This window comes from Vicugna pacos, chromosome 14, assembly GCF_048564905.1.
Source record: "Vicugna pacos chromosome 14, VicPac4, whole genome shotgun sequence".
Lineage (NCBI taxonomy): Eukaryota > Metazoa > Chordata > Mammalia > Artiodactyla > Camelidae > Vicugna > Vicugna pacos.
In genome coordinates this window covers 58936002-58955573 of record NC_133000.1, presented here as the reverse complement: position 1 = coordinate 58955573, position 19572 = coordinate 58936002, and the positions used below count along the sequence as shown (strand labels likewise).

General features: G+C 35.8%; 1 protein-coding gene across 2 annotated transcripts in view; it reads right to left on the bottom strand.

Annotated features, from left to right (window-relative positions):
- GPC5 (glypican 5) overlaps nt 1-19572 on the bottom strand; it is a 1165610-nt gene that overhangs the window by 561150 nt on the left and 584888 nt on the right. For both annotated transcript variants that reach the window (XM_072976438.1, XM_072976439.1), the window contains exon 7: nt 6634-6790. In XM_072976438.1, coding sequence (XP_072832539.1) covers nt 6634-6790 — 157 coding nt within the window. The remainder of the gene's footprint in view (nt 1-6633; nt 6791-19572) is intronic.

Genomic DNA, 19572 nt, shown 5'->3' with positions numbered 1-19572 from the left:
TAATTATTTATATTCTAAAAGATTTAGCATGAAACATTAGAGTTGTAAGGAAATTAAAGGAAGTAAACAATAATCAGTCAAAACCTACCTCCAAGCAATACATAATGTGTTAATGTATCTCTTCCAAAATTGAGACATTACACGTTAATCTAGAAAATTACAACCTTAGGTTTAGTACTTTACACTTCAGTTTAACAATTAGCACTCAAATAATTACTTTTGATATTAATTTTCACTCAAAGTAGTGTATTACACTAATGCAGTAATTTCATAGTCAGGTCTCTACCATGTGGAAATATGAAAGAATTATTTACAAATTTCACAAATATTGATAGTTGAAGAGAACTATGTTTATCAAATTTCTTCTATATTTAACACAGCTATGGTCTTTTGAGTGTGAACATATTTATATTCATTTTGGTTTCTAGTTAATATTCTTGACTAAAATGAATGTCAATATTTTCAATTCATTAGAAAAACTGGGTTTTAATGGTAATTAAGATGTGTCTTAGAGATGTGCAGATTATATTCATACTCATTCATGCAATTCAGAGCATGTTCATTAGATGCTTCATGTTTGGAGGCATGGTGGAGGCGGTTGTTCTCAAGCTTTATTGGGAATAATTGTTATTTATTATGCTTGTTAAATATAAATTTGTGGATTCTACTCGTGAAGTGTTGATTCAGTATTTTGGGGTGGAATTCTTCAATCTGCATTTTAAACAAGCATGGTGATAATTCTGATGGAAGTTGTATACTGTGTGATCAAAAAGAGTTCTGTGATGGATGAAAGGATAAAAAGGTTCTGGCTGACTTGCCCTCAAGACCTTACAATCTATGGCAGTTAACACAGCTCGCATACAGAACTATACTCTTAAGTGGGTCATAGGAACCAATAATGGCACTGGTGCCAGCTGCGAGAATGGAATCATACTTTAGAGGTCCACAGGATGTTGAAGAAGTGCTTGACTGTATCTTGGAAAGTTAACTCAAATATTCCAAATCTAGGAGGACCTGAAAACAATAACAGTAAAAGAAAGAGGCTTGGAATTTGTTTTCCAAGAACCAACAACATTTGGTACCTTAGCATTGCCAGTCGCATTTGCCATTTATTATGTATGGATGTATATTTTCAGTTGTCCTGCCCTCATCTTTCTCAGTCCTGTACTGTTGGCTCCACGGGAGACCCCAGCCCAGTAGTTCTAGCGGTCAGTCCTCAGACAGGCAGTTTTACATGGTGGTTTCACTGAGACTCACCCAGAGCTTCAAACCAACTCGGGTGGACCACGCCCAATGCCAAATTAAAACAAAGACTCTGCGGTTCCAGCACTGATTCCCTAGAGCATTTCTTTTCTGGAAGACAGCTATATCCACTTGCTCTCTGTTCTACACGTCTAAGCATAAATGGCATTTCTTCTAATTTTCTTTGTGATTATTTTCTTCGGGGATTCAGGAAGAAATGGTAAAACAGGTGTTAGTTTGCACGGTAGAATATACATCTAGAGAGAACTGTAAGCATCACACAGTCACACTTAGCATTGTGCTACTCAACAGAGACCATAATTTCTTTATTTTATGTCCTTTAGTGTGGTCTAGATTTAGTTACGAGACTTGACAGAATAGCTTGTTGATTTCATGAGGAATGCATGCTAGGAGGCTTCTTAAAATTTAATTAAAGTCTCACCTCATGATTTAAGATCAGTTCTGTGTCTAAGCCAAAGTGATGGAAATCATCCCTTAGGCATTCAAGGACAAACCTTTTTATTTCAATTCTATTATGTAAATCCATAACTGTGATGTACAGCTTTTCAAGAGATAAAGAGACGATTTTAGATGATTCATTAGGTATCCAGATTCCATTACACAATCTTGTTCACAAAACAGCCAGCAGCCAGGAAGGGTCTCAATCATTTAGAAATCAAAATGGAAATGTATTATCAGAATACTATTCCTAATTATCACATTTTAATTAAAATGTATTTATCTCAGATATATATTTCTTTTCTCTTTAGTATAATTTTCATCAGTCATGTAAACACTGTGGTAGATCACAATGTCAAGGTGTTCACAACTTTGAACATTGAACAGGATGTGGTTTTATGATGACCCTTCAGTATTAGACACTTATAAAACGTAAATCAAAGTGTACAGTCATTATTCAAGATTACTTTCACTGTGTCACACAGGTTCGGGTCTAAGTTCCCTTATAAAGATTATTTACTAAATAAAGTAAACACATGATAGTTATTTAATTCTTTCACTACAGTTTCTTCTATTTGGGATAATTTATTAATAGGCTATTTATCAACATTTTACAAAGTAAATTGAATGTATTTTATTTTAATTGAATTTGATGAAACTTGAATTTTAGAAACAGTGCACATACTTTTAAATTACATATTTGGAACTGTTACTAATGTAAACAAATCCTACATGCTTGCATTATCTGCTTTGGCATAATTTATCCTGAAAAGAAAAAATCATCAGCTAGATAATGTAAAATATTATAAAATGCTTTTTATAAAATGAATAATTACATAGTTTTAGTAGTTCTGGAAGGAAAAATAAAGACTACTTTATCTAAAAAAAATTCTACTTGTAATATTTCTTTGAATTCTACCTTAATCTCCATGCCTAGATGAAATTTTGAAATAAAGTTGATTTTTGCTGAAAATAAGTTTAAGGAAGCCAAGAATTTTCACTCACTCTACAATCCTGCATTACTAAGTAAATCAGCACCCTTTATTGTTCAGTGTCTAACAAAGCATCATTTTCATTTCACGATGCACGTGGAATACACTATTCTCTTCCAAGGTCATTGTTAGTGTCAGACTATAGACGCATTTGCTAGAGGCAGATCTAAGGGTCATCACTAAGTGACAAATCCAAAGCACAGCATAAACAATAATTCCATTTATTGTAGGCTATGGAAGATCAACGAAAGTTCTTTCTAAAACTAGGAACTGAAAATTCCAATGCATTAGCCTTTTATTTCCAAATAAATCTCATTTAAATTGAATACTTTCTGTTCTCATAAGCGTACTTCCTAATATAACACAAAGGGGAATGCTTTATAGCTGGGTAGTGCTATCAGTGTCAGGGAACCATATTATTAATGTTATTATGATGCAGTAAGCCGTTTGTGGAACAGAAAATAGTGGAGAATAAAGATGATAAAAGGTTTGAGACTGAGTGCTGGCTTTCTCAAATATTAAGAATCTGAGATGGATGATGAGAACCTGTAAAAGAGAAGAGAAGAGCAGCCCAGGAAATAAGAGGAAATGAATGGTAAACAGCCCTTCCCAGAAAAGACTTTAAATGGCTGAATAAAAGGCGATCCAGGAGGACTTAGGGCTCAGGATGCTACATTGGGACCCATATCACGACTGGTCTGCAGAGGCACTATCCGGAAAAAAATCATTTGAACACACACTTAACAATCTTTGTTGTCATTTACAGGCTTTTCAGTTACAGTGAAACTATTTTTAACACTGCGAAAGATGCTACATAATATTCTATGAGCAATGCCGAATGTGACCACAGACAGAGATGAATTACCTCAGACCATCTGAAGACTTAAAATCACCCTACCACGTTTGCATGTGTGGTGTCTGAATCAACTTGTGATCAAATTCATTTCCTCTGAGATTATGACTGTGAACCACCTTCTCAAAATGAATTTGATTGTGGGTTACGTATTCTTTGTTTTTTTTTTTAAAGCAGGGTTATTGCAATTGAAATTATAATCTCACATAAGAATTGCAAACAGCGCTACTGCAGATTTTCAAAACTACACATGGAGTAGCTTTGCGACAGCCTGTCTTTACTGGCACTTTGATTTATTTTTTAGCAGTTGAAACTATCAGAATTTGAAAATATGAGAATAGTCAAATAGTTGAAAAAGTATTGATGGTAGTGAGAGTAGTTTTGCTCTGCATGACTACGAGAACAGAACTTGTTTTTTCCACTGGTGTATAAAACCCGCCATCACTTAGCCACTCTGAATGGATGACTAGTGTCAGGGATGCCGGGAAATGAAAGCTCAAAGCCCTTCCCATCCCACAGCTCCAAGTGACTAGTGAAATATTCACACCTACACAGTCGAGCCAAGTTCAATACAAGAAAAATACAGAAAATAGTTTGCGTAACATGAGGATTTTTAAACCACTCTACTACAAATAGGAATATATTTTCAGTCTCCTAAGAGTGAACAGTACCTAGTACGGATGGATTTTTTTTTTTTAAATTAGAAATATACTACATGTATAACTATTTTTTTCAGACGTTTTTCAAGTGACAAATGAACTGTGTTCTACTTATAATGCATTTTGTAAGGAATAAACATCATTGTAAGGAAGAAATAATGGTGTGTTTCAAGTTCTTGACACAAATGACACCCTGGTAAACTTTCTAGAGCATAATATTTTTAAGTCATCAAGACATCTAAATCTATGTCTTAACATACTTTAGCAATATATCGAGCCAGCCAAACACAGGTAAACCATTATAGTGCTTTATAAAAATAGAAATGTGACCTATGTTTTGCTTCTTTCCTGTCCCTCTTTATGTCAGCATGCTATCCACAGTGGGGTCCTCACCACATATTAAAAATTGAAAGGCAACAGCTATAAACTCTTAGAAACATGATAGGCAACCCACTTACAGCAGATGTGGATTTTTCTTAATGTTTGCCTGGAGTTCCTGAAAACCATCTCGAGCTTAAATCTCCCCAGTTCTGATGGATGGTTGCTTGTACCACATCTGGCCATTTCAGTAGTAATTGAACACAGGGTTTTAAAGTAAAAAATTCATTCTCACCACCTTGACAAGTATGGTTTTGTGAGAAAACTATTAGTAGTTGAATATCCTCTACTGTCTCTACTTCTCTTGCGAAATAAGCCAAAAAAAGTTATCTATTAATACATAGCAAGTTCTTGAGCTTATAAATAACTTCAGGAACAAAATATCCCTATAAAATGATAATTCTACACACATACACATACACAATTTATAGATACATTTTTAGCCTAAGCTATTTTTTATAGTAATTTTTATGTCTTATAATCCTGGTAATATTTAAATGGCAAGGAAATCATGGTACATACAAATACTCAAGATAAAATGAAAATGAAAGATTATTTAACATTATCCTACCAGATGAGTATCAGAATTCCAAAATACAGTGGAGGAGGGCATTTTAACTGTTAGTAAAAATATTTTTATTCTAATGAAAACCCTTTCTTTTTCCTTTTCTTCTTTTTCCTTTTCTTCTTTTTCCTATTCTTGTCCTCAACAACAAAACATAGAAAAACAGGAGAAACCAATCTGATAAATGACATTAACACCAATAACAAGAACATATATCCTTACTGCTTCTACATGAGAAGAAGCTATTTAACTTTCACTGGGAAATTGTGTTCATACATCAAAGAATTTTGTTGTCTGTTGTTCAATTGCTACTCCAGTATACTACATCCCCTCTATTTACTGTCTATGGTAAATTTACTGATGTTTCTAATGGGAAAACATATTTATTTATGCTAATTGTCTTGATTCTGTCCATCTTTTGGCTTCCATTCCTTTAACCAACATATTTGCCGTACAAAACAAGATCCTAGAAGGAATGGGATATTGATGCCTGAAGCATCTGTAGTGTTCCAAATTTACTACAGGAGAGCTGAAAAGTAAATGAATTCTTCTCCCACCAAAGTCATGAAAGGACATTTCTAACAGGTCCAAAGGAGCCCTTTGTGATTTAGAGGGAGACCGACCATCAGGCCAGTCTCCAGGTAGGGCTGCACAGGCATGACCTGAAGTAAATGAACAGTTGACAGCTGCTCTGGGTACACTAACGTTCACACTTCTCCCTCAGTTGATCACTTTGGTAGTTTTGCCCCTGTCGGCAGATACACGTACAAATCAATGAAGCATCCATACTCCTCAGTTTGTACTATAAAGACAAGGGAAGGAAATTCATTTGGTGATTTTTGTTGTTGTTGTTGTCATTTGGCAGTTCTTTCATTTGTGATAGTGACCAGTCTTGCAATATGAGAAATGGTTCCCAAACCCATGCATTCAAAACAATGTGAACGATTGGTGAGAATTTTTTTCTGAAGAACCAATTAATAAGAGTTACAACCAAGTCGTTTCTCACCATAACTAACCATATATTTAACCAATTTCTTCACAATTTGACCATGATGAAAACCAAATGAAATCAAGTATCTTTTACATAATGACATCATAATATAACAAAATTGAAGAACTTTAATGTTTAGTAAAGCTCACCCATTCTGATTTCACATTATTTACCAACAGACATTTAATTTACACCAAACTAGCTATTTCATGCCCTCTGATTACCCCACTTAATTAATTCTCAGAATGGATGCTCGTTCGCTAATTTTTCACAGAAAAATAAGTCATTTCTATTGAAAGTCATTGGTTAAAAATAAGCCAAAACCCCAAGAATGCATGTCCTGAAAAACTAAAAATAGGTTTATTTTTATTTCCAATTCCTCTTGCATGTTTCTGAATTCACTATCATTACTTCTTTATATTGATAATAATAATTTTCCTTAATTATATTTCAAAATCACTCCTTTAGAAGTAGTGTTGGAATCATACACTTACAGTCTGTGATTTTTAGTGTCCTCTTGACTTCTCCACTTCCCGATCCCCCGCAACCATCTTCATCATCACAGTCCCCGCTGAGCTGCTCATCCATGCCGCCACCACTGCCCGTGTGAAGTTCCCACTTGCTGGGTTTGGGTGACCTACCCTGTAACAACTGAATATGGACACCAAAAGCATTAACAGCAAATTCAAATCATCTAAGGATACTATTCAAAAACATGTAGAAATTAGAAACATGTTCTTACGTGGATCAGTATTTTGGTATAGGTACCTTACCAAATCAAGTGTGCATGAAAGATACAAACTACTGAAATGATAATAAATAATGGGCAAGATCTTAGAGCTATAAAGAGCTATGATCTACACTCTAGCTCTGTGATACAGCTTTGGAAAGCAAATAAAATCAGATCTTCTTGCTCATGGATACTTTGGTGAGCAAATTCTTGGTTTCTGAATACACAACATTTGAGCAGGGTGAATCAAACTCCAATACAACACAACTCCCTCTACAGTGTGTAGGCTGATGATACTGTATTGTTTTGTAAACCAACAGTCCAAAATTTTTCAAAAAGACGAATACTATTCTTCCAGAAATGATTCAGCCAAAAGACTAGAATTTTGGACACATACTTTAATAGTTTTATATAAACGTTCTTGGATGAAATACATAGTCCAACGTATATGGCACAGAACTGAACCTTGGAGCAAAAGACTTAGGTCCTACTTTCATTTCTACAAATCACTTAAGATATTTCACCAACTTCTGCTTCTCGGTTCTCGAGTAGTTCATTTACTTTTATGAGCAAAATAGACAAAATAGCCACTTTCCCCTACAGCACGGGAATGCTGGTAATATTTTTGAATAATATTGGAAATGCTTGAACTCCTTTTCAAAAAGGTGATGTTATGAATAATACAATATTTCACTTAAAGCTAAGACTGAGTAAAATGATCCAATATGTAACAGTTACCCTTCTAAGGCAGTTTTGAAGGACACATGATCAAGCATGATTTTCAGAGTGCTTTATGAAAATATTTGGGTTGTTATTTCTAAGAGATTGCCTTGATAACGGTACTGTTTAGCTGACAATAGTAAAATGCACAACTCGAGGACAGCATTTTATACTGAAAAACACAGAGCTAAATATCCTCAGTATATGTAAGACAAACACGCTTAGCATTTAAAGAATACTAACATTAAGCAACTGGACTTTGACAATTGACAAATTTTCAAAATTAAAAATGAAATTAGGTCACGAATTCTGAAACATTGTACTTTCTTAAAATTTTATTTTTCCTAACAAAAATGAAATGTGAAAACAATTTGACAATAATTTTAAAATTCTGAGCAGAATTTACTTCTACTGATCAGTAGAAGTAACATTTTCCAAGTGTTAATAGGTGTCAAATTTTAAAAGAAGGCTTCTTTCATGGTCAACCGAATTTGGGATTAAATTAAACAAAGCTTCCTTGGGTTTAATGCATTGATATGGATGCTACTTCCAATAGGGGGGTATGGCACTGGGGAAATACAGATATGTAACAGAACACATCAAAATTCAAAAATCTGAAAAAGAAAAGGAAAAATAAATGGCATTATTTTAAAAAGAAAACAAAATGTTTTATAAGATTTTTAATAGTACCAATTATCATTTGTTATTTAGCATAATCATAAAGGGCTTGGACTCAGAGGTCCAACATACTTAGATTTAAACCCTGATTCTGACATATATTAACCATGAGACATTGGACATTGGGCAAATTCACGCTTTTATGCCTAAAACGGCAACAATATTATACCTGGGTCATTGTTTGTATTATGAGAAAAATTTATATAAAGTACCCAGCATGGTGTTGGTACATTACAAATGAATATAATTTGATAATTATTGTCTTTGTTATTATATATTCTATTGTAATATTGCTTAAGTACTCAGAACACATTACTTGAGAAATTGTTTGATAAAGAATTCAATTACATGATTTAGATAAAAATTTTCTCAAGTATTATCTAACAAGTACAATAAAAGCCAAGCTCTCTGATGAGATATTACTCCTTTTCCCCTGACCCTTTTCCCCCAAATTTTCCCATCTCAACTTTATTTCTCCTTTACTTTTCTGAGTATTCTTCCAGTATTTTTCTGGGACTTTGGTCAGAACAAGAGGGAGTCTTATGAACAGCACCAACAATATTTGAGTCATGAAGATCCAACCCAATGAATTTCAACTCAAAAATGCAAACAGGAGTATAGCACATGTGAAACAAAAGGTACTGTTTTAGGTAACTGACTTCGGTTGAAACTGATTAAATGCATTAATGATCAGCGTATGACTTATTTATTTGTAGAGTGACTGGTAAAAATAATAGATGACACTGGGGAAAAATAATTATTTTAAAAAATTACAATATTTACTACACTTCTCTGTTACTTCAGTGACACTCCAAGAAACACCTAAGGCACATGCACCTACATTTTTAAGAAAGAAATGGTACAAAATCATATTTTAATTTAAACTATCTCTGGTGGACAGAACTGTAAAATGGGCCTCAAGATACCTCATTTTGTTTTGTTCTGTTTTTATTGAAGTATAGTCAGTTACAGTGTGTCAATTTCTTACGTACAGCAATAATGTTTCAGTCATACATATACATACATATATTCATTTTCATATTCCTTTTCAAAAGGTTATAACAAGATATTGAATACAGCTCCCTGTGATATACAGAAGAAATTTGTTTTTTGTCTATTTATGTATATAGCAGTTAATATTTGCAAACCTCAAACTCCCAATTTATCCCTTCCCACTCCCCTTCCCCCTGATAACCGTAAGTTTACCACGTCTGTGAGTCAAGACACCTCATTCTGACCCCTGGGACTGTGAATATGTCCCTGTCACATTCACTACATTACATGCAAAATGAATTTCACCGATCAAATAAAGGTTATTAATCAGTTGACTTTGTGTTCATTGAAAGGGAGACTATCTGTGTGGATCTAATGTAATTACTTGTGTTTTTTAAAGGCAGACTTTTTCCTAGCTATGAGCAGAGGAAGTCAAAGAGATCGGAAGCTTGTGGTGGAGGGAGGATTGGAGGTCAGGCTGCTGCCCCTGAAAGTGTAAACTTGGACCAGTGACATGAAACGGAACTCCTGGCGGCCTCCAGAAGCGAACAGGGATCCACCTTACAGCCGACGAAGAATTGGGCTCTCAGTGCTTGAACTGTATTCTGCTAACAATCTAGATGATCCTGGAAGAGGATTCCACCCCAGGGCCCCCGAACCGAGTCAAGCGTGGCTGACAAATTGACTTCAGCCTTGTAAGACTCAGCCAAGAACCCTGAACGGCAAGAGCACCGGAACTCCTGACCTGTGAAACTCTGAGTTAGTAAGTGGATGTTATGTGAAACTACAAATTGGGTGGTTATTGGGTATGCAGCGAGAGAAAGCAAATCACTCTCTAACCCCCACACGGGCCACATTTACTTCTTGGCAATCTTTCTGTTTAGTCTCTTTTGACCCCATTGCTTATTCCTCAGAACAAGTGGGCAACATTCCCATAATTCACTGCCTTACTGAGAAGACAGTACCCTTAGAAAGAAGCAATCAGGTTTTTCTTTTTCTCTACTTTGCAGTTTCTCTGCCGCTGTACAATCCTTCTCACTGTTTTCCAAGTCTCCAAGGGACATGATTGCTCTTTCCTACGATCAACTGATCCAGAGGTATCCATGATTCCATCTGACCTGTGCATCCAGGTCCCCAGTAATCCCATCTCTCTCTCTGGTAGAGTCAATATCTCCATCTCCTCTGCATGGAGATTCTGCCTTGTAGGGTCTTTTTCTTAATTCTCCATCATCATACATCCACAAAAGTTCATTTTCATCCTCACAATTATGATAAAGCTTAATTTGTGAAAGTTCCCAATAAATGTCTCTCTTTTTTCTTTTTTGAAGGGGAGGTAATTAGGTTTATTTAATTAATTTATTTAATGGAGGTACTGGGGATTGACCCCAGCACCTCGTGCGTGCTAAGCAAGCACTCTACCAGTTGAGCTATACCCTCCCCCGCAATAATAAATTTCTAATCAACAAAACAATGAGTCTTTCAGAGTAAGGCCTTTATTCAAAATCCCACTTCTTTTGGAATAAAATCATTCTGATTTCCTTTTAGTTTCATCATCTTTCTCTTCACACTTTCAAGACAATAAAAATAAATGTTTTGGTTAATCACGTAAATCTGCTGTTCTTTCTTTCTAGTCTCCCTCTGGGATCCCATCCTAACAGATTGTGCTCTCACCTGTATACAAATTACACTCAAATCCTTATTTGCAGCCCTGGTTACTCTTTAGTTCACCACCAAGCAGCAACTGGGTATAAAAATGCCCTTTAGAACTTTGTATCTTAAAATAGAACTTTTTATTCCACTGCTCATGTATCATTACAACTCCCCTCGTCCCTCATTGGAAGGGACTTGTCCCTTCAGTCTAGTTCCACCAAATTGTTTCCCTCAGATCAGTACTTTTCCATGCCATTTCTCTGCCTTAGTGATTTTTGTGACTCTTTACTATCAGAATCCACTGCTTTTCAGCATGTATCTAGCAGAGAAACAGCAGTCTAGATAGATGAGTCGCAGAAAGAGGTCCAGTGGTAAAATGTTTGGCAGCTTCATACTGTGGCCCCTTCCTGACGTCCGTAAACGGAAAGCTCGTGGGGAATCTGACAGTAAGCAGTCTTGTTTAGCTGAGATTTAATGCACAGGTTCCAAATTAACATTAGCAAATTAGTCCCTCCCCTCCTGCGATAACCGTTGACATGGTTTTGGAAATGAGCCTAGAAAAGAAGTTCAAATTTAGCCTCCAGTCAAGGTCCCAGAAAATATACCTTTTTAAAAAAAGATTATGTCTAAAACAGTCCCCTTGCCCCCAGCATCCAAATCCCACCATGCAGCGGTTTGTTTTTCTCACAGAAATCGGGTGAAGGTATATGTTTATAACTGTGTTTATGTTTGTTTTATATTCTCCTCTTTATTGTTGTTATCACTGTAAACAGTAGGACCCGGTATCGGTAACCTACTTCTGTCTTTGAAGGAGGGCACCCATATGGGAGTAAAAATGTCTCCCTCCATCCTCATGCTTCCTTTGGCTCTGAGTTTGTCCAAATGTAAAGATGGCATTTTGAACACTTGAACCTACTCCCTCGTCATGGAGGGTGGGAAGTCGATCACTACATGCATATTTATAGAACAATTATGACAGAGGAAAGGGCATGATTTTGAGTCCCAGCCACACATTAATTGTGTGCCTTTAAGCAAATCACTTAAGTCCATTAAAGCTCATGTTATTGTATTGAATAATAATGCAAGGAAAAGTACTTTACATACTATAAAGCACCATGCTCATGTACAGGGTCCTCTGTGCCAGACACTGCATCCATAAAATTGAGAAGCCTACAAAGTCAGGGCGGAGCGAAAAAAAAAATCTTTAGCACAGGGAACTATATTCAATATCTTGTAGTAACTTATGGTTAAAAAGAATATGAAAATCAATATATGTATGTTCCTATATGACTGAAGCATTGTGCTGTACACCAGAAATTGACAGAACATTGCAAATTGACTATACTTCGATTAAAAAATATATATATATATTAAAAAAAATTCAACAACTTTTAGGGTGTTCCTTTCTTCCTCAATGCCATGCAATTTGTGCAGTCAGCTGATTAGCTGAAAATAGTCAGTTTTGACGACTGATGCTTCCGGCTTATGTTTAATTGGTTTAGGAAGCTCATTAGGGATGCTATCTTGGAGGATGAGTTTGGTGGGTAGAATATCTGATGACTCTAAGGCAAATGTATTTCTTTCAGCTGTGAATTAATCTCTCAATAGACTCAATTTGCTTTTTTACTGACTGTCTGGCAACATCCCATCGTTGCAACAGCCTTTCAACTACTTACAATAAAATCTGGCAATAGATGCCTCACATACGCATGTTGGCTCTGAAAGAGAAACACATTCATCACATGCAACAATCTCCAAACGTGAGTACAATGGAATGTGCCTCAAAATCCAATATATAGTCTCTAAAATATTCCTTTCATTCTTTTACAAGCATTTACGCAGAAATACATGAAGTAAATATGTGTTTAGAACATCTGAGTCATCAGATATGTCCCTCTAGGCATCTATTCAAACATAGACACTGTAAAAGCCGCTGTTTTACAATTTTGTATAATGGATGGCTATATACGTTGGTGAAAATTAAAATACTGACAGAAAAATTTCAAAGCAGAAAAACGAAAGTGTAGGAAAAAAATTATACTTTCATTTCATCATTAATAAAGAATACATTCTACATATGCACCAAGAAAATGCTCTGTATATAAATACATGCAAATATATACCTACATATGAATTTAATTTCATTATAAAGCAATTCATATCTGTACTTTCATACACTTTAAGTGAAACCTATACAAAATGTATGGGAAACAGGAAAATAACAGAAGCTTATTATATTTTAAAATTGGAATTCTGATTCAAAATTCCTTATGATGTATTTTTTAAATTTACATCTATAACATATTTCAAATATGACCTTTAGGGGAAAAAAACCTCTTTAAATAACATGCTGTCATTATTTATTTTTTTTGCAATTTAACTTCCCTTTCCTCAAACCTCCAGTTCTGCTCCCATCTGTACCCCAACCCATCCCACGCTATTTTCACCTTCAATTAGACTTTTTCATCTTTTACATATTTTTCTTATATCCAACTTTCTCACTCTCTTTCAGATTTAGAAAATGTTTTATCCACATAAACTAAACACCACAAATCTCCAGAGTATATTAAAGATTATATTTTCAAAAGCAGTTAAACCTTTATAGACTAGTCTACCTAAAAAGCCAAACATATTTTACAATATGTCATGTTATGTTTAGTTGACCAGACACAGAAGTCATTTCTGTAGGATATCTTGTCAGTGTTTGCTTTCAGTTTGAGCTTTCTGATCTCAGCTTCTGTTGCGCCAGTAATTTGAAAGGTCACTGTTCTGTGACATTTGGTTTATGCAATGCAGTCTGGCAATTTATAAAAGTCTTGTGATTTTGAGAATAGAATACTGAACTTAGAAAAGGCTTACTACATTCACTCTCTGTCCTCTTAAACTGCAAATAAGTCATTTGTTCTTTTTTCCCCTAAAAAATTCTGTCTCCCTTCCAACATGCCTGATCCTTACCTCCAATTCAAAACAAGACCAGTTCCATTTTCTGAGCTGCTATAACAAAAGTGACCAGATTAGTTTCTAATTAATGTATGTCCTAGTCCAAACTTTATACTGGATGTCACAAGAGAGTTAAAATTAAAAGCTGGTGAGTTAAGTGCTAGCTTCGATTAGAAACAGGGACACAACCTCAAACAGGACTGAGGAAAATTGTTGGATCCAAAGAGTAAGTGTGGGTGCCAAACATGATCATTTCTCAAATGGCTCTTGTGGAATCTCTATGTTAAAACACTCTAAGGTCTTGAAAAGAATTGGTGAAAAAGCCAAAAAAAAGGAAAAAAACAAAAAACCCAACATAAAAAACACAAAACTTTCTTACAAGACAACCCCAGAGTTACTATTGAAGACAGTAAACAACAAAATATCCAGGCTAAGTGAGCTGGATGGGTACAGAAGAGTGATAATGGGAGAAGAGTAAGAAACAAGGATGCTGGGGAGTAAGTGATGCATAAGGACCCCGAAGCTAGAGAAGAAGAGAAGAAGGGGAGAAGAAAAGTGGAGGTTATAAATAAATTAAAAATCCATAGCATGTTTAATGGAACAACTGGATGTGCAACGCACAATTCTCAGAATCGAACATTTTATTATGGGAGGCAAGACGTATAACAATGATGCTTTGGAAAATTTTTTTTAAAGTGCAAATTATTTTCTCAATGCCATTGTCTTACTTCAAAGCTAATTGATTAATTTTCTAATTCATCATCACATATTCACCAACATGTACACACACACACAAATCACATATATGTGATGTCACAATATACACATTGTCTTGCCAATATTATAGGACAGAAGCCATCACTGAGGTTTCTAGCTGACCCGGGTCCATCTATGATCGACATTAAAGGGCATTCTACACAAGAATGATCAGATATTAAATAATTCTATTATTTTGCACTTCTTAGGTGCAGAATAAATATATAGTGTTCATGGTGTGGCTCATCATTGTGAAGTCATTTTTTAAAAACATGTCAAAAGGCTGTATCTCTTTAACAAGGTCTTCCTATGCATGGGGAATGTTTAAACAGTCACTAATGACAGACTCACATGCAAATTTGCCCAAATATACAGTTACTTGTGCCCTGAGTTACTTCAGGAAACTGCCTCTGCCTGGTATGCGTGTCCCAGCAATCAAAACTGCAGGTAACTTTTCATTGAGATCGTAATTATTTGCCTTGTTAGCCCATATCATCTTCCTGACATTTCAGGGCCCAGCAAGCAAATTTCCAAAATCAAGGATAGAACAAAACTGAACACCTACTGCTCCTGAAGAAAGTAATCCAAAACATAGACGGACTGATGGAAGCTGACTTCTGGACCTCTCAGTGTCACCTGACGCATAAGGCTTCATTTCACCACCCTCTATGGAAGCGAGGGGGGACCCGCATCATCAAGGTAGTCTCCCATGCATTTCCTAGTTAATAATGTAGACAGTGTTAATTTTACACACGTTAACTAAGCGAGTGGTTTTCTTCCCTCAACTCCCCTGCTAAACGTTCCCTCAGCTGGTTCAGTCATAAAGAACAGAACTGTCAGAATTAGCATCTCAGTTACCTGATCTGACAGGAAGACCATGTGATTTTCACATGTTATGCAAGAATTAGCACTTTCTGTCATTAACCTAGATTCCCCCTTACCATTTATTTTTATTATCTCAATGTGTTCTAACAGACTTCTACAGATTCTAACAGACTACAAGTTTTATGTCATGTGTTACAATCATGGTTCTTTAATCATTGAGCTGCATAAGACTGATGTCATATATACAGACAGAACAGAGAACGCAAGAAAGCAAGAACGAAAGAACGAAAGGAGAAGAAAGAAAAAAGAAAGAGGAAGAAAGGGAAAAGAAAGAGGAAGAAAGGGAAAGAAAGAAAGAGGAAGAAGGAAAGAAAGAGAAAGAAAGAAAAAGAGAGACAGGGAGGGAGGGAAGGAGGGAGGGATAAAAATGTTAATCATGACACATTGCCAATGTAAGGACTCCCTGATTAGAAAAGATTGTTATTTTTTAATTCATCACAATTTCCATTGCCTTTTTCAAAGAACTGTGAAGGACTGCAAATTCATTTAAAACCTGGTTTTGGCAACTAATCTAGACTTTCTCAGTGGCCGGCTGGGCAGAATTCATTCTCAAATGCTCTATTAAAACATTCTAGGAAAGATTCCCCTGAAGTTGCCCAGTCTGCTAAAGGTTTACTTCCAAAAGGAGCTTGTTCGGATCCCATGCAGTATGACACCCTTGTGCCCGCCAGATGGTGACAGGAATTACATCTTCACAAATGCCTTTCTGGTTTTCACCTTTGCAATGAAATGCCCTTAGTCTAGCTTTCTTTACATAAACGATAAAAATATGGACTAAGATATGCCAAAAGAGGACTAAAGGAATGAGATTTTACTAAATATTCTAGGAATAATTTGAGGACAATGGGTAAAATTTAAGGCTGTGGTTGTCTTGAGGAAGGTGTAGGTGGACGTTTGACTAGGATTCCAGGCCAAATTCCTATTAACTGTTTACAGGTGTGACTGAGCCTAAACGTTTCGGCCGACAAACTGAGGAGGGTGAAAGTTCTTAACTGTTTTACATAGCTCTGAAATTTCCAATTCTAACATGTTTCGAGCCATTTTAGCATTTGGTTTAGAAACAGATATTACACCATCAAGGCTTACCGCAGCCCTCCTTGCTCATTTCAGTTCTATTCCTGCATTCCTTTTTCTGCTAGATTTAATTTTTTTAAAAAAATATATAGTATATATTTCTTATGAGTTCAATTGTGCTCCTGCCAAAATATACGCTGAAGCCCTAAACCCCTGGGACTTCAGAATTTGACCTTATTAGAAATAGGGTTTTGACCGAGGTAATCAAGGTAAAATGAGATCATTTGGCCTAATCCAGTATGATTGGTGTCCTATAGAAACAGGGAAATCTGAACACAGACAGACATGTACAGAGTGATGTCTGTGTGGAGACAGAAGAGAATTCCATATGAAGGTGGAGGACTGGCCTGAGGCACCTACAAGCCAAGGAAAACCAGTGATCGCCAGCAAACCACCAGAAGCTAGGAGGGAAGCATGTCACGTTCACCGTCACAGCCCTTGGAAGGAACCAGTCTTGCTGACATCTGGATTTCACACTTCTTGCCTCTAGAATTGCGACATGATAAATTTTTGTTTTAAGGCACCACGTCCGTGGTGGTACCTTGATACGGTAGTCCTAACAAACAAATACAGAGTTACACACTAAAGAGGACACACATCATAAATGTCCAACTTCCAGGAATTTTTCAGCACCCAGCCATGTGACCACCATCATCACAACAGAGAACCCAGCATCCCAGAAGCCTCCTTTATGCCTCAGTCATTTTCTTCTCCCAAAGACAACACAAATTTGACTTGCTCCACCATGGCTTCACTTTTTCTGAGGAATTTATATGAACAAAAGCATGCCTGCAACACTACAGACGTAGCAGTAGTTCGTTATTTTTAATTGCTTTATTTTTTTCTACTGTATCAGTGAAGCATCACTTGACTTTTCATTCTTCTGGTGGTGGAGAATCCTAGTTTCCTGTGTCCGGACATAAAACAAAATCTTGCTATGAAAATCTTTTAACTGTCCTTTTGTATAAAAATGTCACATCTGTTGGTTATATACCTAAATGTGGAATCATTAGAGGGAGATATCTGTTATATCGAACTAGCTTTATTTGTTATATATTCTCCTCCTTCTTAATATTAATGTGTAATTTACTCATAATAGAGTGTAAAGGTCTTACATATACAGCTCAGTGAGTTTTCCCATTGGTCCACATATACACAAAATACAACTCAGATTAAAAATACGTTGTATCACAAGCACCCCGGAAATCTCCTTGTTGTCGTCACAGTAACTGCAGTCAAAAGATGACTCCTGTCCTGACCTCCATTCACCTGGATTCATTGTGCCTGGTAATTAACTTCATAGAAACGGTATCATGCAGTATATAACCTCTTGCATTTGGCTGTTTTTATTCAACATTATGTTTTAAACATTCGTCATATTCTCAAGTGTACAAATAATTCATTGTTTATTATTGTGTAGGGGAGGAAAAATATCATTTCCTTTGAAGTCCTCAGCGGGAACCCCTGTAACAAACGACAGATTAACAACAGAAAAGCATATAAATTTTTAAAATATGAGCTTTACATGACACAGGAGCCTTCATTACGAAGATGCGTTTAAACCTGAGTGTTTTAATACTAGGTTTGATGAAGAGTGGAAAATAGTGAGAAAATGTTTAGGACAAAAAAGGAAATGAGGTTAAGTGCGGGAAACTGGGAAAAACCGCAAGGCTTGGGCATTCAGATTCTCCCCGGCAGCCCTCGTCTTCAGAGAGAAGGATGCTCCTTTCCTGCACCTCTCCCAGGAGGGTTTTATGACCTGCTTCAGGGGAAGGTCAGAAAATCCTTCTGGGACCTGCACTTTCTCAAATTTCTTTATGCCTTATTTTGGGTTGTGTATCCTGAATCCCATCCATTGCAATATAGCTGTTCCTTTTTATGAATAAGCAGCAATTGATTGATTTCAGTGTTACTGGCCAATTCATTTGTTTCCAGTTTGGGGCTGTGATAAATAATACTGATCAGATATTCTTGTGTATGTCTTTTGATGGACTGAATCACTCCTACATCTTGAGTATACACCCAAGAGTGGAATTGTTGGGTCATAGGGCATATACATGCTTAGCGTTAGTAGATGTTCCCAATCAGCTTCTCAACATAGTGGTTCAGATTTACACTCCAACCAGCAATATACGAGGGTTGTACTTATTCCACAACTTCTGCAACACTCGGTATTACTGGTCATTTTAATGTTAGGTACTTTGTGGGGGTGCAGTGGTATTTTCGTGTTATTTTAATTTACATTTGACCAATGATTAATTATTTTCATACAGTTTGGGGGGGGTTTGGTATCCTCTAATGTAAAGTGACTTTTCAAGTTATTTGCCCACGGGAAAAAAATAGACCATCTATATTTTCCTAACGGATGTCTAGTTATTTACAAATTTTGGATATGACACCTGTTTTTATATTGTACTGTCTTTTATTATTTTTATTTCCCCTTTCTTTCCAATTTTAGATGACTCATTTATTTTTTAAGCTTATAAGAATACTCATTATACCTCTTTGAATATCTGAATATTTTTTATTTATAATACTATAGACTTACTGTACCTTAAATAGTACTCTTTCCACCTCTCCAACAATGAAAACACTTTAGAACAGTTAAACATTATTTAGCTACTGCCATTCTTCGTTGTCATGTAATTTATTTTGACATATATAATAAATTCTAAAAGACACAGTTTAATTACATTTACCCCCTACTTCTCATGTCTATTTCATGGTAAGTGTTTCCTGTAAGTTCCTTTTGTTTTAATACTTTTGTCAGATTTTGGCATCAATATTTGCTGCCTTCCCACAACAAACTGGGAAGTGTTCTTTCTTTTGCATGTATTTTCTGAAAGCACTTGTGTAAGATTCGTCTTATTTACTACTTAAGTTTTTGGAAGAATGTACCAGAAAATCCATCTGTCCTTTGATGGTTGTGTGTGACAAATCTGTTGATTACAGGAACAGTTTCTATAAAAGATACAGAGCTCATTCAGATTCTTGCATTTTCTTTTGT